The following is a 25231-nucleotide window of genomic DNA, read 5'->3' as shown; positions in this document are numbered from 1 at the left end:
ACATTTGGCATTTGGTTTTTTGGAATTGGCTTACTTCACTTAGCATTATCTTCTCAAATTCCATCCATTTACCTGCAAATGCCATGATTTTATTCTCTTTTATTGCTGAGTAATATTCCATTGTGTATATATGCCACATTTTTTTTATCCATTCATCTATTGAAGGACATCTAGGTTGGTCCCACAGTTTAGCTATTGTGAATTGTGCTGCAATAAACATTGATGTAGCTGTGTTCCTGTAGTATGCTATTTTTAAGTCTATTGGGCATAGACCAAGGAAGATAAGATAACTTTCTATTAATGCAAAGATGTCTAATTTGGGGCTGAGGTTGTAGCTCAGTGGTAGAGCACTTGCCTCGCATGCATGAGACACTGGGTTCTATCCTTAGCACCCATAAAAATAAATAAAATAAAGATATTGTGTCCATCTACAATTAAAAATTTTTTAATGTCTAATTTGTATTTATATAGATAAATAAGTATTTTAAAACATTTATCTGGGCTGGGTTGTGGCTCAGTGGTGGAGCACCCGCCTCCCATGTGTGAGGCGCTAGGTTCAGTCCTCAGCACCACATAAAAATAAATAAAGATATCGTGTCCATCTACAACTAAAAAATATTTTAAAAAATTTATCTACTAATTCTTAAAACTGTCATCTGGTAGTATTTCTAGAATCTTTTTTACTTTCACTAATACATATTTAATTTATTGCTTCTTCCTCATCTGGCAATTTTTTATTGTGTTCTTGGCATTGTGGATATTATATTGTTGAAAGTATAGGTTTTGTTGTGTTAATTTAGAAGTATAAAGTTTTATTTTGGAGAATCAAATCAATCCTGCTGAGGCATATTTTTAGTTTATTTTTTTTTTAACTGAGTAGGCCAGATGTACTACACTTATTCTAGAACTAGAGTAATATATTTTTATATCTACATTTATTTTATCCTGACAGTAAATACAAGATTTCTGGATCAGAGGACTACTGATTATCTACTACAGAGTATATTACATTTGCCATGCTGTTTTGTCCCTCAAGGGTTATTGATGAAGGCAGATGTCATCTACATGTATTGGTAGCGATGGTAGGGAATCTCTAACACATAAGAGGAATCCCCAATTATTCATCTCAGAGTGTTTATATAGGAGCTGCTTACACATCTGTGCCTTCTTTCCTCCAGAGTAGAGAGAGACAGGGGTGGAAGTGGGGAGGCACCTTCTCTTCCTAATGTAAACAAACTTTCTTTGAAAAGGACGTGAAAAAGGAAAGGTCTCCTGGCCAATTATCAACTGGAATACAAAAAAAATTAGTTCCAGATTTTATTACACTTTGGAATGTGAATACACTGCTCTGGAAGATAAGTTTCTTTTATCACTCTCAAAGTCTCTTATCTATTGAACCACCCTTTAATCTAGGTGCTAATTTTCTTTGCTCAGAAAGCCCTCACCATGCAGAAATATGAAAGTATTCACATGTTTATCAACATAGAGTATCCCTACACATGAAGGATGGCTTTTCTGGGACTGCCAGTGTATATTCTGGGTTTTCAGGGAGGCCTTTTCTCTCTGTTTATTGGAATTCCATCATCTCTCAGCCTCATTTGGACTATAGATACTCTTTTCATGTTATAGCTCCTCAATAGTTACATTGTGCTAGGTTTTGTGAAGTCTCACCTTGTGCATGTACATCCTAATGTTCAGCCAGATATTCAGGAGTCCCCTTTGTAGGCTTATGGAATTCTATCTCTGCATAGCTCCCTTCTCTCCACTCCCAACCACCCAAATTACAGTAGTCTTAAGACCCTAAATCCAACCTCTGTTTGATCTACCCAGTGAGACCTGTCTTCTCTCTTTGGCAACATTTCCATGTTCTGTGATCTGTAAAGTGCTACCGGGCAGAAGGCCAAGATGAATGTGACTTTCTTGTATTTCTTTTTTTTCAAGGATTATAGCCTTATGCTGTTTTTTTCGACACTTGTATCATACTTTGTTCATTTCATAGTTGTTGATATTGGAAGAGTTAATCTGGTATTTTTAGGGCCAAAATTGCAAGTTTTGTCTGCCAGATTTTTAAATTTTAATGCTTATATATATATATATTTTGTTTAAGCATTAATGATTTAATTCTATCCTTTATTGCCAGATTGGCTTTTCCTTCAGAAAATGAACATTTTAGAAATGAATTAAAAATCTTAAAAATTAAAAATTAAAAATCTATTTAGATTCTTTAAACTCCTCTCAAATATTATATTATTTGTCCAGAAGGCCTCATACTTATGTCTTTATTACTTTATCTGCCTGTAGAAATGTCTTTAAAAACTACAAATAGTATATTCTATTCTTTATTGAAGAGATTAAGGAAATAACTAATTAAATCAGAAATTATTTTTAAGACTGCAAAATTATGTTATTCTCAAATGAATCCTTTTTCTTATTTGTGATGCAGAAATACATGTAATGTAAGAGCCATGTTAAATTGTTTGGGAATAAATTTATAAAGATTGATATTTCTGTAGAAACTACTGACCTGATGTTTGAAAGGGTGATTAATTTATCATACCCTTTTTCTTCTGCTCTAAGTTTAGAATCAATGGAAAGATTCAGGAATCAGACAATTGGAGTTCAGTGCATTTAGATATTTACATATAAATAGTCTTCACAATACATCTTTCCTGAATTGGATTTATTGCTCATTCTGTCACTAATTGGCAGAGGAATTGGGAAACAACTACTTCTCTGGGTGGAATGGAGATGAACAAACACCCCCATTCTGGAGACTGGATGACTTGAAACAAAAATAAGAGAACCTGAGATTATTACACATGCACAATGACTCTGCATTCTCCTAGGCTTTCCAGTCAGATAATTACTTCTTTTGGGAATTTACTTTCTTCTTTATTTTTATTGATGCATTATAGTTGTACATAACTGTGGACTTTTTTGTCACATATTCATACATGCACATAATACAACAATATAATTTGGCCATTATCATTCTCCAGTGTTCCTCCTCCCACCTACACCCATGGGTCTCTTCCCCTACTCTGCTGATCTCCCTTCTATTTTCATGAGATCCCCACCCACCACCTTTCTTTTTCTTTTTCCTCTCTAGCATCCACATATGAGAAAAAAACATGGCTTTTAACCTTCTGGGTTTGGCTTGTTTCACTTAATATAATGTTCTCAAGTTCCATCCCTTTTTCTGCAAGTGACAAAATTTCATTCTTCTTTATGGTTGAATAAAACTATTTATATTATTTATATATATATATATATATATATATATATATATATATATATATATATCTCACATTTTCTTTATGCATTCATTCTCTGGTAGGCACCTAAGCTGGTTCCATGGTTTGGCTATTGTGAATTGTGCTGCTACAGTATTTCACTATAGTATGATGACTTTAATTCTTTAGGATAAATACCATGAAGTGGTATAGCTGAGTCCGGGTGGTTCCATTTCTAGTCTTTTGAGGAACTTCCATACTGATTTTTATAGTGGTTGTACTAATTTACAGTCCCACCAATGGTGTAAAACTGTTCCCTTTTATCTACATACTCTCTAGCATTTATTATTATTTGCATTTTTTTTTTTGATACTGGAAATTTAACCCAGGGATACTTAACCATTGAGCCACATCCCCAGCCCATTTTATTTTTTATTTCAAGACAGGGTCTTGCTAAGTTTTTTAGGGACTTTCTAAGTTGTTGAGGCTGGCTTTGAACTTGAGGTCCTTCTGTCTCAGCCTGCTGAGTTGCTGGGATTACAGGTATGCACCACCATACCGGACTTGTTTGTATTTTGGATGGCTGCCTTTCTGACTAGAGTGAGATGAAATTTCAGTGTAATTTTGATTTGCATTTCCCTAATTGCTAATGATGTTGAACATTTTTTCATGTATTTGTTGACCATTTGTGTTTCTTCTTTTGAGAAGTTTCTGTTTAGTTCATTTGCCCATTTATTAATTGGATTATTTGGGGATTTTTGGTGTGTGTGTGTGTGTGTGTGTGTGTAAAATTTTTTTCCCATTCTGTAGGTTTTCTTTTCACATTCTTAATTGTTAATTGTTTCCTTTGCTATTCAGAAGCTTTTTAATTTGATATCATACCATTTATTAACCCTTGGCATTATTTCCTGAACTTTAGGGGTCCTATTGAGAAAGTTGTTACCTGTGACTATGTGTTGAAGTGTTGACTCTATGTTTTCTAATGAGAGTTGCATATTTTCTGGTCTAATTCCTAGATCTTTGATCCATTTGAGTTGACTTTTTGCAGGGTGAAAGATAAGGGTCTAGCCTCATTCTTCTACATATGGATAATCACTTTTCCCAGCACCATTTTTTTAAAAGGCTGTATTTTCTCCAATATATGTTTTTAGCACCTTTGTCAGGGATCAGATGACTTTATCTATGTATGTTTGTCTCTGTGTCTTCTATAACGTTGGTCTATGTATCTGTTTTTATGCCAGTACCATGTAGTTTTTGGTACTATAGCTCTGTAGTATAATTTGAAGTCAGGTATTGTGATTCTTCCAACATTGCTACTTTGGCTTAGAATTGGCTTTAGGTATTTTGGGTCTTTTGTTCTTCTGAATAAATTTTAGGAGGGTGTTTATTTTTTAAGAGGAGTATGTGGGGAGATTATTAGATGGGTTAAATTATTTTCTTTCTCCATATTGTCTTTAGTATTAAATATTGTTTTAATACTAAAACACTTCTGGAGTGCTGAAACTTAACTTGATCAGAAAGGAAAATAAATGCCTGATCTTGATGAAAACTATAGGTTAAAAACATGAGTTATTTTCTCCTTTTAAAAAAACCTTACTTGCATGTAAGTAAAGGAGTTGGGATTCTCTACAATAAGTAGAATACTTCTGTATTCTTGCTTTGAAAGGAAGTGAAACAGGTTTGTTCACCCTACATGCATAAAAAGATATCATAGTGACTTAATTGTAAACCCTAGGGAATTGTTCAAAACTGTCATTCATACACACACACACACACACACACAAACGCATACATATGGTATACAAGTTGATGTTTTGGTATATGTATACATTGCAGAATGACTATTTCAAGCTAACTTATGTATGTTTTTACAATTTTTACCATTTCATTAAAATATCTTCTCCATCTCTTTCATTAATGTACATTAATGTACATACCACTTTTGTGTTAATACCATATTATACAGTAGATATCCTGAACTCACTTTTCTAACTGAAAATTTGCTTTCAATTCACCTCCCATTCACCATCCCCCAAACCCCTGGTCACCACTATTCTCTTCTTTTATGAGTTCAACTATTTTAAATTTCACATATAAATAAGATCATATGATATTTGTCTTTCTATGTTTGGTTTATTTCATTTAGCATAATGTCCTTCAATTTTATCCATGTTGTCACAAAGAACAAGGTTTCTTTCTATTTTAAGGCTGAATCATCTTATGTTGTATACATATGCCACATTTTCATTATCCATTCATCTGTCCGTCTGTTGTGTATAGTGCTGTGGTGAACATGGGAGGGCAGATGTCTCTTTGATGTTATCATTTCATTTAGATAGAAACCCAGAAATGGGTTTTCTGGGTTATATAGTAGTTATATTTTAAATAGATATAAGACTATCTTAGGAATATCCAGGTAATGTGTTACTTTTACCTCAGTAGTGGTAGCCAGTTGATTCTCCTCCTTCATAATTTCTATCATTTCATTAAAATATCTTCTCCATCTGTTTCATCTAAAGAAATCTTTTTTTCCCAGTTGATTGTTGAAGGACCTTGATTATGTATCTCTTCATGTAAAACACTAAATAAAATATTGTGGAGAGTGACAAAGGTTAAATATATGGCTTTTGTTTTCTATGATTGTGTATTCTAATGATTAAGAACACATAAGCTACAAGTGACAGAAACATAAAACAAACTCTGTGGCTTGTGGGAAACTCAACAGCCTGAGAATCATAGTCTGTCACTTGGCATTTCTGATATCAGTACTTTATCCCTGATAGTTCTGGTAGAAAGTTTCTGAAGAGGCTTAATGTTCAAAATTGTGTCCCTAGATCAGTAGTATTAGCATCACAGTGGAGTGTAATAGAAGTCCAGAATATCAAGCACAACCTACTGGATCAAAAGATCCCCAGGTGATTTGAATATACATTACCATTTGGGAGGCACTGCTGCAGAAGATTCTGATTGTACTTAATTAGGTCAGGTGCCCAGTTGGAACTAATCACCCTGGCCAAGGACATACAGGGCATACTGAATGCTCAATCCTGGGACATATGTTCCCTACCCCTAGGATGAGGCAAGGAGATCAGTTTGTGGATTGAGTTTGTTACAGGAAAGAAGTGTTCTATTACCAAAGAAAAGGAAACTGGGTAGGAAGTTAACAACAACATATATTCAATAAATTACTTCTTTCTTCATTCTTTGCTCATATTAATATTAAAGCTAACTAGCCCTTCATTTTTAGGCTCATATTTTATCCAGTTTCCTCTGTGTGTGTGTGCATGCTCTTGCACAGGCACGTGTGTGTTCACGTGTGTTCTCCTTCCATTCTCCCTCACCTCGTAAAGCCATCTGTCTGCCTGACCTAGATATCAAAGCTTTTCCCTTCTTCCACAGCATGGTCCTCCTGTCCTTTTTCAGAGAGTCACTTTTTTTAAATACATATAAACGTGTTAAGGATAAGCATAAAGGCAATGCATATAGCTAGTGGGAGAACACTGTATAGCATGCACAAGGCCCTGATTTCACCCCTCAACCCCAACAGAAATTTTAAAAAAAGGATTAGACACAACTCTTAAGTCTGACTTCACTTCGTTACACTCTGTGTAATGTATGTTTGTTTGAACCACTGTCTTTCATTCTGTCACTGAAGCATTAATTTCTGGAGTTCTGCCTTTTAAAGTTGTGAAGTATCTGTTAAAAATGCATTTGTATTTACTAGAGTGAGTCATACTTTTAGCACTCTGGAATTGTAATTCTTTCAGTAAAAATTATTTACATGGAAATAAAGATAGTTATAATACTTTGCTATTTTTGTTTATTTCAATACCAAAATTTTCTGTGATTTGTCAAGCTAGTTTCTTTCATCTTTTGATATGTCCTGATGTTTGAGCACTTCTTTACTTTCTAGCGTACCAAGATGTTTAAGGCTCATCTTGTATTTTTGAATCAGCCATTTCAGCAAGTTCTAATTCCCTTTAATGGAAGATGGTATTTAGAAACCAAATTTGAGTGTTAGGTATGCTCATTGTTACTGGGATATAGTTGCTTCTAGTCTTTGTAGATTGTATTAGAAAATTATGTGTGTATATGTGTGTGTGACACATCTTCATCTGTATATATGATAAAACTGTGTGAGAGGGCACAAAATTTCATCTATGGGCTGCAAAAATTCTAGGGATTTAATGCATGTACAACTTGGTAACTGTGGTCAACAATAACACATTATATACTTGAAATTGCTAAGAAAGTAGATCCTAAATGTTCCCAACACACACACACACACAATATTAAGGTGATAAATGTATTAATTGTGATAATGACAATGTTTTGATATATCAAATATATTAACATTTAAATAAATGTATCAAAAAGTAAATAGGTTACCTTCAGGCTCGGAGGAAGAAGATGGCGGCGAGGGGAGTGCATTGCCCCCGTGTGCCGCGTCACTGTGGGGGAGTATGACGAGTCAGGACGGCTAAAGGCTATCTTGTTAGGAATTTCCAGCAATAGTGGGGTGCTCCGGAACCTGGAGGAAGGATTTCCATCGCACGAGGATCGGCTACGGGGACTCAAACGCGAGAGATTTGTCGCACGGAGGGTAACACTGCTTATTCAGCACATCGCCTCGCGGCTAGAGTCTGCAGCGCGCGCTGGGAAACGAGGAGATAGCGGCGCAGGGATACAGCGCTGCAGTTTCTGCCAGCCGTGCAAGCACCGTACTCAGTGCTGAATTCTGGGTTCGAGACGGGGGAAGGAAGCGGTCCATTTCGGTTCTCCACACCGGTCAGACCTCAGAGGAGGCCAGCGGCCACCATCTTTGAGAGCTGACGTCACCATCCCTGTTTTCGACTGACCGCAGCTCATTCAGCCATAGAACAGGTAATTTCAGGCTGCCATTCGCCTGTGGCTTGCAGACAGATTACTCAGGCTCAGTGCCTGAGTGTTTCTTGGAGCCTGCTCTTATCAGAGCATACACTGAGCACAGAGTGGCCGAGTTCCGGCTCCCGGAACTGCCCTGGCCCAGGGCTAAGGAGCCTGCGGAAACTGCTTCTTGGAGCCTGCTCTTATCAGAGCATACACCGAGCACAGAGCGGCTGAGTTCCAGCTCCCGGAACTGCTCTGGCCCAGGGCTAAGGAGCCCGTGGAAGCTGCTTCTCGGTCCAGGTCCTGCTGAGGGCCGGTCAGGAATCACCCGTTGCTTTGGTTACCCGGCAAAGGGAACGAAATGCTGCCATTCGCATAGGATACCAACATGGCAGAGATCTGATGTCATCAGAAAGCGGTGGAGGAGAGAACTTCATCAATACCAGCGGCGACAGAAATAGTTGGTCTCCTGGAAGGGAGGGTGAGGCACAGACACCCGAGTCTCTCTCGATTTGTCATCGAGCCAGAGGGGAGGAACCGGGCCGCCGCCCGCGCCCGGAGCAGGCCCAGCGGCTCGCCGGCATGGTGGTCGCGTGACCCCAATTGGAGAGGGGGCGGAGCGGAGCCGCCACCCGCGCCCGCAAGGTGGGCAGACCCGCAACCCAGTGGTACACGGGCGTGGTAGGAGGGGCATGGCAGAGCCGCCGCCCGTGCCTGCAAGATAAGCAGACCTGCGACAGACTGGCGGGTCAGGCCCAGCGGCCTGCCAGCGTGGTACACACATCACCCCAACTGGAGTAGGGGCAGAGCAGAGCCTTCGCCCGTGCCTGGATCAGGCCCCGCCGGTGTGGTGGTCACGTGACCCCAATTGGAGTGGGGGCGGAGCGGAACTGCCACCCGAGCCCGCAGGGTGAGCAGACCTGCGACCAACCTGCAGATCAGGCCCACCGGTCCGCAGGCGTGGTAGGAGGGGCAGGGTAGAGCCGCCGCCCGCGCCTGCAAGGTAGGCAGACCTGCGATAGACCGGCGGATAAGGCCCAGGAGCCTGCCGGCGTGGTACACATGTCACCCCAATTGGAGTAGGGGCAGAGGAGAGTCGCCACCCGTGCCCGTAAGGTGGGCAGACCTGCGACCGACCAGTGGGACAGGCCCAGTGGCCTGCCGGTGCGACAGACACGTCACCCCATTTGGAGTAGGGGCAGAGCAGAGCCGCCGCCCGTGCCCGCAAGGTAGGCAGACCTGCGACCGACCGGTGGAACAGACCCAGCGGCCAGCCGGGGTGGTAGGCACGTCACCCCAATTGGAGTAGGAACAGAACAGAGCCTTCGCCCGCGCCCGGAACAGGCCCAGCGGACCGCGGGTGTGGTAGACAAGTCACACCAATTGGAGGGGGGGGCAGAGCAGAGCCGCCGCCTGCGCCTGCACGGTAGGCAGACCTGCAACCGACCGGCGGATCAGGCCCGGTGGCCTGCCGGCGTGATACACTCGTCACCCCAATTGGAATAGGGGCAGAACAGAGCCGCTGCCCGCGCCCGGAACAGGCCCAGTGACCTGCCGGCGTGGTGGTCACGACACTCCAATTGGAGTAAGGAGAGAGCAGAGCCGCCACCTGCGCCTGCAAGGTAGGCAGACCGCTGCCCGACCCTGCAAGGGAGACTTTTCAACTATACAAGAGCAATATAAATATATAGGGGAAAAAAACATTTCAAAAACACAACAGTTTCACCAAGCAGAAAGAAACGCAAGCAGTATGAAAAGACAAGGAAAGAAAGGACCACAAGCAATGCAGGTCAACTCAACTTCAGAAGAGGTAATAGCTGCAGCAGATGGAATGTCAGATAAAGAATTCAGGATATACATGCTTCAGATAATCTGGAGTATCAAGGAAGACATTAGACAGCAAAATCAGACAATGAAAGATCACTTCGACAATGAATTACACAAACAAATCCAGGAAGCAAAGGATCAACTATACAGGGAGATAGAGGTTATAAAAAACAAACAAAGAGAAATCCTAGAAATGCAGGAAGCAATAAACCAACTTAAAAACTCAATGGAGAATGCTACCAGCAGAGTAGAACACTTAGAAGATAGAACATAAGACAATGAAGACAAAGTATTTCAACTTGAAAAGAACATAGACAGCTCAGCAAGACTGTTAAGAAACCATGAGCAGAACATCCAAGAAATATGGGATAACATTAAGAGACCAAACTTAAGAGTCATTGGGATACAGGAAGGTACAGAACTCCAAACCAAAGGAATGAGCAATCTATTCAATGAAATAATACGAGAAAACTTCCCAGACTTGAAGAATGAGACAGAATGCCAAATCCTAGAAGCCTACAGGACGCCGAATGTGCAAAATCATAAGAGATCCACACCTAGACACATTATAATGAAGATGCCCAACATACAGAATAAGGAGTGAATTTTAAAAGCTAAAAAGAGAAAGGAAGCAGATTACATTTAGGGGTAAGCCAATCAGGATAACAGCTGATCTTTCAACACAGACTCTGAAAGCTAGAAGATCCTGGAATAACATATTTCAAACACTGAAATAAAATGGGTTCCAACCAAGAATTGTGTATCCAGCGAAATTAAGCTTCAGGATGGAAGATGAAATTAAAACCTTCCACGATAAACAAAAGTTAAAAGAATTTGCAGCTAGAAAATCATCTCTTCAAAACATCCTCTGCAAAACATTACAGGAAGAGGAAATGGAAAATAACAATGAAAACCAACAGTGGGAGATAGGACATAAAGGGGGTGAAAATAATCAAAGAGGAAAACAAACCATGTTTAGTAACAGAAATAAACAAATATGGCTGGAAGAACAACCCATATCTCAATAATAACCCTAAATGTTAATGGCTTAAACTCACCAATTAAGAGACACAGGCACATCGATGTTCATAGCAGCACAGTTCACAATAGCAAGACTGTGGAACCAACCTAGATGCCCTTCAATAGACGAATGGATAAAAAAAATGTGGCATTTATACACAATGGAGTATTACTCTGCATTAAAAAATGACAAAATCATAGAATTTACAGGGAAATGGATGGCATTAGAGCAGATTATGCTAAGTGAAGCTAGCCAATCCCTAAAAAACAAATGCCAAATGTCTTCTTTGATATAAGGAGAGTAACTAAGAACAGAGTAGGGACGAAGAGCATGAGAAGAAGATTAACATTTAACAGGGATGAGAGGTGGGAGGGAAAGGGAGAGAGAAGGGAAATTGCATGGTAATGGAAGGAGACCCTCAGGGTTATACAGTGGAGGAGGTAGAGAGAGAGGAGGGGAGGGGAGGGAAGAGGTGGGGAGGGGGGAGGGGGAGGATGTGAAAGGCAGCGAAGCACAACAGACACTAGTATGGCAATTTGTAAATCAATGGATGTGTAACTGATGTGATTCTGCAATCTGTGTATGGGGTGAAGGTGGAAGTTCATAACCCAATTGAATCAAAGTGTGGAATATGATATGTCAAGAAATTTGTAATGTTTTGAACAACCCACAATAAAAAATTTAAAAAGAAAAAAAAAAAAAAAAAAAAGAGACACAGGCTAGTAGAATGGATCACAAAACAAGACCCAACAATATGCTGCCTACAGGAGACGCATTTGATAGGAAAAGACATACATAGGCTGAAGGTGAAAGGTTGGGAAAAATCATATCACTCATATGGACTTCGGAAACAAGCAGGAGTATCCATACTCATATCAAATAAAATAGATTTCAAGCCAAAGTTAATCAAAAGGGATAAAGAGGGACACTACATACTGCTCAAGGGAACCATACACCAACAAGACATAACAATCATAAATATATATGCCCCAAACAATGGTGCAGCTATGTTCATCAAACAAACTCTTCTCAAGTTCAAGAGTCTAATAGACCACCATACAATAATCATGGGAGACTTCAACACACCTCTCTCACCACTGGACAGATCTTCTAAACAAAAGTTGAATAAGGAAACTATAGAACTCAATAACACAATTAATAACCTAGACTTAATTGACATATATAGAATATACCACCCAACATCAAGCAGTTACACTTTTTTCTCAGCAGCACATGGATCCTTCTCAAAAATAGATCATATATTATGTCACAGGGCAACTCGTAGACAATATAAAGGAGTAGAGATAATACCATGTATCTTATCTGATCATAATGGAATGAAACTGAAAATCAACGATAAAAGAAGGAAGGAAAAAGCATACATCACTTGGAGAATGAACAATAGGTTACTGAATGATCAATGGGTTATAGAAGACATCAAGGAGGAAATTAAAAAATTCTTAGAGATTAATGAAAACACAGACACAACATATCGGAATCTATGGGACACATTGAAAGCAGTTCTAAGAGGAAAATTCATTGCTTGGAGTTCATTCCTTAAAAAAAGAAAAAACCAACAAATAAATGATCTCATACTTCATCTCAAAATCCTAGAAAAAGAAGAGCAAAACAACAGCAAAAGAAGTAGAAGGCAAGAAATAATTAAAATCAGAGCTGAAATTAATGAAATCGAAACAAAAGAAACAATTGAAAAAATTGACAAAACTAAAAGTTTGTTCTTTGAAAAAATAAACAAAATCGACAGACCCTTAGCCATGCTAGCGAAGAGAAGAAGAGAGAGAACTCAAATTACTAGCATACGGGATGAAAAAGGCAATATCACAACAGACACTTCAGAAATACAGAAGATAATCAAAAATTATTTTGAATCCTTATACTCCAATAAATTAGAAGATAGTGAAGGCATAGATAAATTTCTTAAGTCATATGATCTGCCCAGATTGAGTCAGGAGGATATAGACAACCTAAACAGACCAATATCAATTGAGGAAATAGAAGAAACCATCAAAAGACTACCAACTAAGAAAAGCCCAGGACCGGATGGGTATACAGCAGAGTTTTACAAAACCTTTAAAGAGGAACTAATACCAATACTTTTCAAGCTACTTCAGGAAATAGAAAAAGAGGGAGAACTTCCAAATTCATTCTACGAGGCCAACATCACCCTGATACCTAAATCAGACAAAGACACTTCAAAGAAAGAAAACTACAGACCAATATCTCTAATGAACCTAGATGCAAAAATCCTCAATAAAATTCTGGCGAATCGGATACAAAAACATATCAAAAAAATTGTGCACCATGATCAAGTAGGATTCATCCCTGGGATGCAAGGCTGGTTCAATATACGGAAATCAATACATGTTATTCACCACATCAATAGACTTAAAAATAAGAACCATATGATCATCTCGATAGATGCGGAAAAAGCATTCGACAAAGTACAGCATCCCTTTATGTTCAGAACTCTAGAAAAACTAGGGATAACAGGAACATACCTCAATATTGTAAAAGCAATCTATGCTAAGCCTCAGGCTAGCATCATTCTGAATGGAGAAAAATTGAAGGCATTCCCTCTAAAATCTGGAACAAGACAGGGATGCCCTCTCTCACCACTTCTGTTCAACATAGTTCTCGAAACACTGGCCAGAGCAATTAGACAGATGAAAGAAATTAAAGGCATAAAAATAGGAAAAGAAGAACTTAAATTATCACTATTTGCAGGTGACATGATTCTATACCTAGCAGACCCAAAAGGGTCTACAAAGAAACTATTAGAGCTAATAAATGAACTCAGCAAAGTGGCAGGATATAAAATCAACACACATAAATCAAAGACATTCCTGTATATCAGCGACAAATCCTCTGACATGGAAATGAGGACAACCACTCCATTCACAATATCTTCAAAAAAAAAATACTTGGGAATCAGCCTAACACAAGAGGTGAAAGACTTATATAATGAAAACTACAGAACCCTAAAGAGAGAAATAGAAGAAGATCTTAGAAGATGGGAAAATATACCCTGTTCATGGATAGGCAGAACTAACATCATCAAAATGGCGATATTACCAAAAGTTCTCTATAGGTTTAATGCAATGCCAATCAAAATCCCAAAGGCATTTCTTGTAGAAATAGAGAAAGCAATCATGAAATTCATATGGAAAAATAAAAGACCCAGAATAGCAAAAACAATGCTAAGCAGGAAGTGTGAATCAGGCGGTATAGCGATACCAGACTTCAAACTATACTACAGAGCAATAGTAACAAAAACAGCATGGTACTGGTACCAAAACAGGCGGGTGGACCAATGGTACAGAATAGAGGACACAGAAACCAATCCACAAAACTACAACTATCTTATATTTGATAAAGGGGCTAAAAGCATGCAATGGAGGAAGGATAGCATCTTCAACAAATGGTGCTGGGAAAACTGGAAATCCATATGCAACAAAATGAAACTGAATCCCTTTCTCTCACCACGCACAAAAGTGAATTCAAAATGGATCAAGGAGCTTGATATCAAATCAGAGACACGGCGTCTGGTAGAAGAAAAAGTTGGCTACGATCTACATACTGTGGGGTCGGGCTCCAAATTCCTCAATAGGACACCCATAGCACAAAAGTTAATAACTAGAATCAACAAATGGGACTTACTCAAACTAAAAAGTTTTTTCTCAGCAAAAGAAACAATAAGAGAGGTAAATAGGGAGCCTACACCCTGGGAACAAATCTTTACTCCTCACACTTCAGATAGAGCCCTAATATCCAGAGTATACAAAGAACTCAAAAAATTAGACAATAAGAGAACAAACAACCCAATCAACAAATGGGCCAAGGACCTGAACAGACACTTCTCAGAGGAGGACATACAATCAATCAACAAGTACATGAAAAAATGCTCACCATCTCTAGCAGTCAGAGAAATGCAAATCAAAACCACCCTAAGATACCATCTCACTCCAGTTAGATTGGCAGCCATTATGAAGTCAAACAACAACAAGTGCTGGCGAGGATGTGGGGAAAAGGGTATACTTGTACATTGCTGGTGGGACTGCAAATTGGTGCAGCCAATTTGAAAAGCAGTATGGAGATTTCTTGGAAAGCTGGGAATGGAGCCACCATTTGACCCAGCTATTCCCCTTCTCGGTCTATTCCCTAAAGACCTAAAAAGAGCATGCTACAGGGACACTGCTACATCGATGTTCATAGCAGCACAATTCACAATAGCTAGACTGTGGAACCAACCTAGATGCCCTTCAATGGATGAATGGATAAAAAAAATGTGGCATTTATATACAATGGAGTATTACTCTGCATTAAAAAATGACAAAATCATAGAATTTACAGGGAAATGGATGGCATTAGAGCAGATTATGCTAAGTGAAGCTAGCCAGTCCCTAAAAAACAAATGCCAAATGTCTTCTTTGATATAAGGAGAGTAACTAAGAACAGAGTAGGGTCAAAGAGCATGAGAAGAAGATTAACATTAAACAGGGATGAGAGGTGGGAGGGAAAGGGAGAGAGAAGGGAAAATGCATGGAAATGGAAGTAGACCCTCAGAGTTATACAAAAGTACATACAAGAGGAAGTGAGGGGAAGGGGAAAAATAATATAAGGGGGACAAACGAATGTCAGTAGAGGGAGCAGAGAGAGAAGAGGGGAGGGGAGGGGAGGGGAGGGGAGGGGAGGGGGGATAGTAGAGGATAGGAAAGGCAGCAGAATACAACAGACACTAGTATGGCAATATGTAAATCAATGGATGTGTAACTGATGTGATTCTGCAATCTGTATATGGGGTAAAAATGGGAGCTCATAACCCACTTGAATCAAATTGTGAAATATGATATATCAAGAACTATGTAATGTTTTGAACAGCCAACAATAAAAAATTTTAAAAAAAAGTTCAGTAGATTAGACAAAGGGAAATGAAGATAAAGGAGGGGCAATGGGAAGAGGAAAGACAGTTAAATGAATCTGACATAAATATATATACACATGAATATAACACATTGAGTCTCACCATCATGTACACCCATAAGAAATTAATTAATAAAAACTATGGGTAAATGACAGAAAGATCATTAGAGGCAAGGTAACAGGAGTTGTGAGAGGGAAGGGGAAGAAGAGGTATTGGGGACTGAATTAGAACAAGGTGTATTCCATGCTTTTATAATTATGTCAAAATAGATTCTACTGTTATATAAAACTAAAAGAACCAATAATATAAAACAAAGAATCCAATTAAAAATGGGCAAAAGAGCTGAAACCACATACAGATGGCACATTATACATATGAAATAGCTCAATATCCTTCATTGTTAGGGAATTGCATATTAAAATGAGATACTACTACACACCTATTGGAAGAACATCCAAACACACTGACAAATATCATATGCTGGTGAAAATAGGGCGCTTATAAGAATTCAGGATATTATAGCCATTTTGGAAGACAATTTGATAGTTTTGATAGTTTCTTACACAGCTAAAATAAACCATCTTACTATATGATCCAGCAATTGTACTCATAGGTGTTTACTCAATTTAAATTAAAACATGTCCATTTAAAAAGCTGCTGACAAATACTTATAGCAATTTTATTCATTTTCACCAAAAAATGAAATCAACCAAGATGCTCTTGATAAGTGAATAAGAAACTGGGCTACATTCATACAATGCAATATTTCTCATTAATAAAAACATTAGCTATAAAGCCATGAAAAGACATGGATGAGTGCACATTAAATGCATATAACTAAATGAAAGAAGTCAATATGAAAAGGCTAAATTCTAGTAGTATTTACTTCCAATTATTTGACATTTCTTAAATTTCAAAATTATAGAGACGGTAAAAAAGATCAGGGATTTCCAGGAATTGGAGTGAATAGGAGGAGAATTGAATGGATAAACCATTTGGGGGGGGGCATGAAGACTATCCTATATGATATTTTAATGGTAGATATATGACATTATGCATTTGTCAAAACCTGTAGAATAAATATTACAGTGATAAATCCTCAATGTGTGCAAATTTTAAAAATTTTTATTATTTAGGAGCTTGGAAGATCCATGAAAGGAATGCAAATTGTAGCAAGAAAATCTAACTGTAGATTTTTAAATATATGAATAAATCTCCCTGAAGGGGTGGGGGACAGAGGCACTGGCTTATATAACATTGGAAGTGAATCTTTGAGACTCAATGCAAAAGGAATTATACTTAATCATTGTATTTAAGTTGATAAAATTATTTTCTATTGTGAGTACAGCTTATAAATTCTGATACCTCTATTCAGATATACTGGAATTGAATAATTAAGTAAATAGGTAGCAGATAGTAGAAACCAGATTTCTCCTTGTTGCAGTAGGAATTTTCAGACAAGCAAGGGCAGTAGGCTAAAATGATTCATTCGGTAATAATTTAGATTTGGAGACATCACTATGAATTGTCATGAATTAGCCTAATATAGATACAGATGGTTATAAAGAGAAATGTTAAGATATTTATATATATATAAATAAATATACATATGATATATATATATTATATAATATATATTATGTGTGTGTGTGTGTGTGTGTAATTTTTTTCTCTCAGCTGAGAGGGCCTAAAATAAATGATACTAGGTTAGCAAAAAGTATATCTGGAGCCCCTAGATCTTTGTTTCTAATATCTTCTCCAATAAAAAGAGCCATAGTTCCTTGGAGAAATGGTAGAGTCTAGGAACAAGGCCGGAAATATTTCAATCTAAAAAACATTGTAGAACTAGAAATTAAGGAAGTACTACTACTAGTAATAATAATCCATATTGATGGTCAAGGAACATATAGGAGCCAATTGAAAGAATTTCCAAAATGGCCGAAGCTGGAACAATTAGAACAAGAAAATAAGTAAAGTGGTATTGATAAGTAACCCAAAGCATAAAATAAATATGCATAAGTCTAAACTGATAGAAATAAATAAATGCACCCCCAAATACAAAAAAGAAAAATTCTAAATTATTACTAGATACTACAACCTCAAGGAGGGGGAAATACTTAACTCTTTCCTAAGTGTGGACTGCACATCATATAGTGACTTCCTTTCAAAGTGTTCAGTATGAAAAAAGGGAAAGGAATACTAACTTTACATTGGGGAAACCTGAAAAACACGGCCTGAGCCAGATGATCAAGGCAAATTATCAACAGTGGTAAGTCATGTTAGCATAGGTTCCTTAACCCTAGTGTAGTCATGAGAAAGATATCCAACAAATCCTAATAGAAGGCATCCTACAAAATAGCTGACAAGTATTCTTAAAATTGTCAGGGCTATTGAAAATATTTTAAAAAGTCTGAGAACTGTCATAATCAAGGGGAGCTTAAAGAAACATGACAACTAAATATAATGTATCCTGGATGGGCTCCTGGGAGAGAGAAATAATACTAAGTAAAAACTAAGGAAATCTGGATGAAATTTGGACTTTAGTTAGTACAACTGTATTGATATTGGCTCATTAATTGTAACAAGTGTACTGTACTAATACAAGATGTTAATAAAGAGAAAACTGAGTGTTAAGTATTTGGGAATTCTTTATACTATGTTCTCAATTTTTCTATAATTCTAAAGTTGTTCTTTTAAAAGTCTATTACAAAAGCATTATTTGAAGGCCTCAGAATAATCCAGCGGTTTGTCTCTCCTGTAGTTTTGACAGTGTTTCCTGTCTTGCTGACTCTACTTCCCTATCAGACATCACTTTTGATGGCAACCCAATAGCTCAAGAGTCATGGTACAAACACACTGTCCTTCAGAATATGATGCAGCTGCGCCAGCTAGATATGAAGAGAATCACGGTGAGAACATTTTCAAAGTGTTTGCCATATTGTTTTCCTACATGTGGATTAGGAAATTGAGATACCTACCTTTTGCTTGAAATGCTTCTTAATTTTAGTTAATTATGGAACTGTGCATTATCATAACTGTATACTTCATAATTATAATTCCAATTTTTACTACCTTCTCCCATCTCCAATTTCCTTGAAGAGTTTTGTAAATTAATAAATTTTGCCTTCTATTTAAATTAATTATCACGCTTATTTTTCATTCTTGCTTAATATCCAACTAACAATTTATTTTGGAATGCATGGTAAGAACTTCATTAAGTGAATGACATTGTGCAATGATTAAGAACTTGGCTGCAGGAGCCAGACTGTCGGAGTCTGAATACTGGCTTGACTATTTTCAACCATGTGACCTTTGGCAATTTGATTAATATTTCTATATTTCATTTTCCTTCAAGTAAAAAAAAGAATCATAATTGCCCTGTGTCATAGAGTTGTTGTGAAGATAAAGTATCAAACTTTAGAGGGATATGAGGCTCCTAGAAAGTTTTGTATGCAGTTATTTATGTTAATGTTGTACCTTCCAAAGTAGCTCTTTTTTAAATTAATTCCCTTTTTCATGTACTTCAATATTTTGAAATGGCTGCTGATCTAAGTGAATCATGCAAATGTGGCCCCTTCTTTTTAGGTGCACAGTGCATATTAGCATATTATCGGCTTTAAGAAGTTCTCTAAGAAAGAGACTTGCCTGACTTTGTTTCATTGCATTCCAAATTTATTTATTTTTCTCAGAAAATATCTATTAATAACCTTAGTTTGATTATCTGTGTCCTAAGAAAAAAATCCCAAGCCTCTGTTTTTTCTCTTCTAGCATCTGCTAATTTTGATGTGAATTGTGTTGTCACCTAGGTTTACTCAATTGCCAAGTGACTTGTTCTTTGTATACCATCTTCGCAGTGTGTGCACTTATTTTTTTTTTCATTTACACCTCAGCAATATTATGGACATTGAGGCAGGTTAGCAAATATTGAAGTATGGATGAAAGACTCAATATCAAGAGCCTCCTAGGATTCTCCCTCTTTCTCTTTGTTCCAGGATGGACATATGATTCTTTGTCCTCTCGGATTATTTAGATCTGTACTATCAACATTGTTTTGTATTTTAGGCAAAATTCTTTACCCTTACCTCCATGTCTTTCTTAATTAAGCATTCTTGATACTTCTAATTGCTCTTCCCATGAGGCTGAGTTGAGTGGGGAAAGACAGCTGTAGAGCAGATTTACACAAATTAGTTCATAATTATGTGTTTTTCATAATGAATGTGTTTGGCAGACTTGTCTACTGAGCCAATATAGTATTTTAAAAATTTTTAAAATTTATTTGTTCTAATCAGTTACACACGACAGCAGAATGCTCTTTGATTCATTGTACACAAATGGAGCACAATGTTTCACTTCTGTGGTTGTATATAAAGTAGGGTCACACCATTCATTCAATCATACATACCCCTAGGATAATGATGTCCATCTCATTCCACCATCTTTTCCATCACAATGACCCATCCCCTCGCCTCCCTCTCCTTTGGCCAATCCAGAGTTCTTCCACTCATCCCATGCCCCACCCCCCCATTATGGATTAGCATCCACTTATCAAAGAAAACATTTGGCTTTTGGTTTTGGGGGATTGGCTTATTCTGTTTAGCATGATACTCTCTAACTGCATCCATTAACTTGCAAATGCCATAATTTTATTCTCTTTTATTGCTGAGTTATATACCACAGTTTCTTTATCTGTTCATTTATTGAAGGGCATTTAGGTTGGTTCCACAGTTTGGCTATTGTGAATTGTGCTGCTGTGAACATTGATGTGGCTGTGTCCCTGTAGTATGCTATTTTAAAGTCCTTTGCGTATAGACCAAGGAGTGGGATAGCTGGGTCAAATAGCGGTTCCATTCCCATTTTTCCAAGGGATCTCCATACTGCTTTCCAGAGTGGTTGTACCCATTTTCAGTGCCACCAGCAATGTATGAGTGTGCCTTTTCCCTCACATCCTTGCCAACACTTATTGTTGCTTATAATCTTGATAACTGCCATTCTGACTGGAGTGAGATGAAATCTTAGAGTAGTTTTGACTTGCATTTCTCTAATTGATAGAGATGTTGAACGTTTTTTTAATATATTTGTTGATTGATTGTATTTCTTCTTCTGAGAAATGTCTGTTCAGTTCCTTAGCCCATTTATTGTTTGGGTTGTTTATTTTTCTGGGATTAAGTTTTTTGTGTTCTTTGTATTTCTTAGAGATTAGTGCTCTATCTGATATGCATGTGTTAAAAATTGGCTCCCATTCTGTAGGTTCTCTATTCACCTCACTGTTTCCTTTGCTGAGAAGAAGCTTTTTAGTTTGAATCCATCCCATTTATTGATTCTTGATTTTATTTCTTGCACTTTAGGACTCTTGTTAAGGAAGTCAAGGCCTAATCCGACATGATTTAGATTTGGGTCTACTTTTTCTTCTATTAGGCGCAGGGTCTTTGGTCAAATTCCTAGGTCCTTAATCTACTTTGAGTTGAGTTTTGTGCATGGTGAGAGATAGGGGTTTAATTTCATTTTTGCTGCATATAGATTTCCAGTTTTCCCAGCACCATTTATTGAGGAGGCTATCTTTTCTCCAATGTGCATTTTGTGAGCCTTTGTCTAGTATGAGATAACTGTATTTATATGGGTTTGTCTCTGCATCTTCTACTCTGTACCATTGGTCTTCATTTGTGGTTTTGTGTCAATACCTTGCTACTTTCTTTACTGTAGCTCTGTAGTACAATATAAGGGCTGGTATTGTGATGCCTCCTGCTTCACTCTTCTTGCTAAGGATTGCTTTGGCTCTTCTGAGCTTTTTAATTTATTTATTTATTTTAATTTTTGTTTTGGGGGTACCAGGATTAAACACACAGGCTCTTGACCACTGAGCCACATTCCTAGACTTATTTTGTATTTTATTAGAGATAGGGTCTCACTGAGTTGCTTAGCGCCTTGCTAAATTGCTGAGGCTGGCTTTGAACTCACAATCTTCCTACTTCCACCTCCTGAGCCGCTGGGATTACAGGCGTGCACCTCGCGGGGCCTGGACCTTTTGTTTTTCCAAGTGAATTTCATGATTGCTTTTTCTATTTATATGAGGTATGACATTGGAATTTTAATTGATATTGCATTGAATGTGTATAGCACTTTTGGTAGTATGGATATTTGACAACATTGATTCTGCCTATCCAAGAGCATGGGAGATCTTTCCATTTTTAAGGTCTTCTTCAATTTCTTTCTTTAGTGTTCTCAAATTATTCCATGAAATATAAAAGGAGGGAACCCTCCCAAACTCATTCTACAAAACTCGTATCACCCTAATGCCAAAGCCAGACAAAAACTCATCAAGGAAAGAAAACTTCAGACCAATATCCCTGATGAACATAGACACAAAAATTCTCAGTAAAATTCTGGCAAATCACATACCAAAACATATTTAAAAGATAGTGTACCATAATCAACTGGGGTTCATCCCAGGGATGCAAGATTGGTTCAACATATGGAAATTAATAAATGTAATTCACCACATCAGTTGACTCAAAGATAAGAATCATATGATTATTTCAATAGATACACGGATACCAACAGCAAAATATAGCACCCTTTCATGTTCAAAACACTAGAAAAACTAGGGATAGTAGAAGCATACTTCAACATTGTAAAAAGCTATCTGTAAACCAAAGGCCAATATTATTCTAAATGTAGAAAAATTGGAAGCATTTTCTCTAAAAACTGGAACAAGACAGGGAGGCCCTCTTTCACCACTTCTATTTAACATAGTCCTTGAAACTCTAGTCAGAGCAATTAGACAAAAGAAATTAAAGGGATTCAAATAGGAAAAGAAGAACTCAAACTATCACTATTTGCCCATGACATGATTCTGTACTTAGAGGATACAAAAAATTCCACCAGAAAACTTCTAGATTAATAAATGAATTCAGCAAAGTAACAAGATATAAAATCAATATCCATAAGTCAAATGCACTTCTATACCTCACTGATGAATCCTTTGAAAAAGAAATTAGGAAAATCACCCCATTCATAATAGCTTAAAAAAAAAAAAACTTGGGAATCAATTTAACAAAAGAGGTGAAAGACCTCCATAAGAAAAACGACAGAACACTAAATAAAGAAATTGAAGAAGACCAATATAATCTTTAGGACAGTAACCATTCTTTCTCTTTCATTTCCTGACACATATAGATACTCTATAATTTTTTTCCTTTTCCTTTTCTTTCTTGCCTAATTCTGAGAATGTAATTGAATTTACTAATGTTTAATAAAGCCTTATTAATTGAGTAAAATTTACTTTCATTTCTTAAATAAAGTAGAATCATTACATATATATATATATATATATATATATATATATATATATATATATATATATTTCTTTTACATTCTATAAGATGTATTTGCCTGGTAAGGAAATGGGAGAAGGTCATGAGAATAGAATTGGGGGCGTCTGTACTGATAATTAAAGAGCAGTAATATTTATAGAGCATATAAATATAAACATAGAGCATATCTGTTCCTTCATGGTTTAATTTTAACAATTAAAATTTGGAAACACTCTTAAAGTTACAGAAAAAAAGTACAGAACAAAGAATGTTTTTTCTTGAACTCTGAGAGCAAAATGCTGACTTGATTCTCCAACAGCTGTATAAGCAAAGATATCTCCTATAAAACCTCACTACAACTAATGAAAATGAGAAATAAACATTGAAATATTACTAGCATCTAACTCTTGCACCACATTCAACTCTCACCAATTAAGTTAATAATGTTTTCCGTAGCAAAATGCTCCAGTGTTATAGATGCCTTTTGTAATCATGCCTCTGTGTGTGTGTGTGCACATGTGTGTGCATATAATTTGTTGTTTTCCTGGAATAGCTCCTGGCTTTTTCTTAAACTTTCATAACTTTGATAGTTATGAAGATTACAAGTTAGTTATTTGGTAGAATGATTCTCAATTCAGATTTTCTACTGTTTTCTCATGATAAATTTTTACTTATAGATTTGGCTTAAATGTCATAAAAGTGAATTTATGTTTGCATTGCATCCTATCAAGAGATTTTTTATTCATATTTATTCCTTTACTGATGACGTTTACTTTGATGATGTATTCCAGGTTTTTTCCTTGTGAAGGTATTTTTAATAACTTTGTAATCCCATTCCTCAAAGAAATTTTAACTTATGCATATCAGTGTGAACTGATGATATTTAGTTTCACCTTTTTAGTTGAGTGTAGAAACAATGGCCCTTTTAAAGGATTCCTGATAGCAGATGTTTGGAGCTGTCTACATGTTTTGTAAATAATGTTTATTGGAACAAATTCCTATTCATTTGATGGTGTCCATTTATCTGTTGTCTATGTCTGCTTTCATGTTGCAGTGGTAATATTGAGTAGTTGCTAGAGACTATGTGCCTACAAGCCCCAAATATTTAACATCTGGCTAAAAAAATTTTCTGATATTCATTCTATAACAATTTTTTTTTCTTAAGAAAAAAATCTTGATTCAATTTTGGTATAAATTTACTGTATAAACATTTTATTGAGGTGAGTTACACAAATATGTAATGATCCTAACTGTGTGAACTCATTCAGGCATTGTGGAATATTTTTAATTTTCAGATTAAACAGTGAGATTTGATATCTGTCAGATAGAACAAAGTACTAGCTCAAGATGGTTTAACATTTTAACATTAGGTCATGTTATACTCTTTTCTATCACATCATACCCTTACAAAGCTGAGTTTTCAGTGGTCCTTATGACAAAAACTATGCCCAAACCAGTGTGGAAACAGAGAATAAGGGTGGCAATGTCCAATCTGATGCTTAGATCTGATGTTTGAGAAGTTATGAAATGTCCTACAGATTACACACATTATATTGGTAAATAATTGTGATTATTTAATAATGGTTTTAATATTTTTTTCTTTTGATTCACATATATTATTTTTTTCCAAATGGCTACTAAGTTGTTTAGTTAGTTGTTTAGATCTCTCTACTTAGTAAGTGGAGCTGCTAATATTCATTTGGCCTAAAAGCACTGTGAAAATATTCCTGACGAAACTTTTAGGCTCCATGAACTGAGAGGTTCTGTAATAGGGTTTTGGTAGAAACTAAAAATGACAATATCAGATTCACAGTTTGTGCCTTAGAATTAATTACAGTCCTCCAAAGAAGCCATTGAGCTATAATTTGCCACTCCTTGATCTATTACAGAGACAGGCTTGTAGCCAGATGATGATGCAAAATGACAATCCAAGTTGGATAAGACAGCTAGATCATATGTGTGCATGTTTGTGCATATTCATATATATGATATATCCATACATATGTATATATATGCACATGCTTACATA

At 36.9% G+C, this 25231-nt stretch overlaps 1 protein-coding gene across 5 annotated transcripts in view; it reads left to right on the top strand.

The window, feature by feature from the left end:
• The window catches only part of Lrrc49 (leucine rich repeat containing 49), a 153360-nt gene that overhangs the window by 65483 nt on the left and 62646 nt on the right, over positions 1–25231 (top strand). For all 5 annotated transcript variants that reach the window (XM_046426600.2, XM_046426599.2, XM_046426598.2 and 2 more), the window contains one exon: positions 18654–18801. In XM_046426600.2, coding sequence (XP_046282556.1) covers positions 18654–18801 — 148 coding nt within the window. The remainder of the gene's footprint in view (positions 1–18653; positions 18802–25231) is intronic.

Source organism: Marmota monax, unplaced genomic scaffold (assembly GCF_021218885.2).
Source record: "Marmota monax isolate L192 unplaced genomic scaffold, Marmota_monax_Labrador192_F-V1.1 WCK01_AAM20220418_F8-fsc00078, whole genome shotgun sequence".
Taxonomy (NCBI): Eukaryota; Metazoa; Chordata; class Mammalia; order Rodentia; family Sciuridae; genus Marmota; species Marmota monax.
Note: the sequence above shows the minus strand (reverse complement) of the source record. Positions and strands in the feature narration are given on the sequence as shown.